This window comes from Odontomachus brunneus, unplaced genomic scaffold, assembly GCF_010583005.1.
Source record: "Odontomachus brunneus isolate Ranch 3 - 2012 unplaced genomic scaffold, Obru_v1 Obru_scaffold_003, whole genome shotgun sequence".
NCBI classification, from domain to species: Eukaryota; Metazoa; Arthropoda; class Insecta; order Hymenoptera; family Formicidae; genus Odontomachus; species Odontomachus brunneus.
This window is the reverse complement of record NW_022639453.1, coordinates 3,181,327-3,181,726: the sequence shown is the minus strand read 5'-3', so window position 1 is coordinate 3,181,726 and position 400 is coordinate 3,181,327. Positions and strand designations below refer to the sequence as shown.

Sequence of the window (400 nt, the reverse complement as noted above, 5' to 3'; positions counted from 1 at the left end):
CTTTTAAGTGCAACTTTCCAGCATGCCCCGTCACAAGAGGACCCGTTCCCCGCACCTGAAAAGGGGTAAGCGTCGACATCGGGAGAGATCTCGCGAGAGATCTTCTCACAGACAATCACGATCGCAATCTAACCTCTCTCGCTACTCACCCTTACGATCTTCGAGAGAATCTTCGAGAGAATCTTCTCGTCCTCGTGCCTCGTCTCGCGAGCGCTTGCTCCGTACCATGCACGAGTTTCTCAATTATATGAGGCGTCATGAGGCCCCGACACCCAGCGAGGTGTCGGCGGAACCAACAAGACCGGCGAGTCTCCTCTCGCCCGAGGGCTTGACGACCTCTGTGGACGAGCCCGGCGAGGCCTCCGTCCCCGACACCTTTCCCGTCGTAGAACAGACGAAG

The 400-nt window shown here is 57.5% G+C and overlaps 1 protein-coding gene across 1 annotated transcript in view; it reads left to right on the top strand.

Moving 5' to 3' along the window:
• Positions 1–257: 257 nt before the first annotated feature.
• LOC116843240 overlaps positions 258–400 on the top strand; it is a 2,581-nt gene continuing 2,438 nt past the window's right edge. Inside the window, exon 1 of the mRNA XM_032813501.1 lies at positions 258–304. Within this exon, the coding sequence (XP_032669392.1) occupies positions 258–304 (47 nt within the window). The remainder of the gene's footprint in view (positions 305–400) is intronic.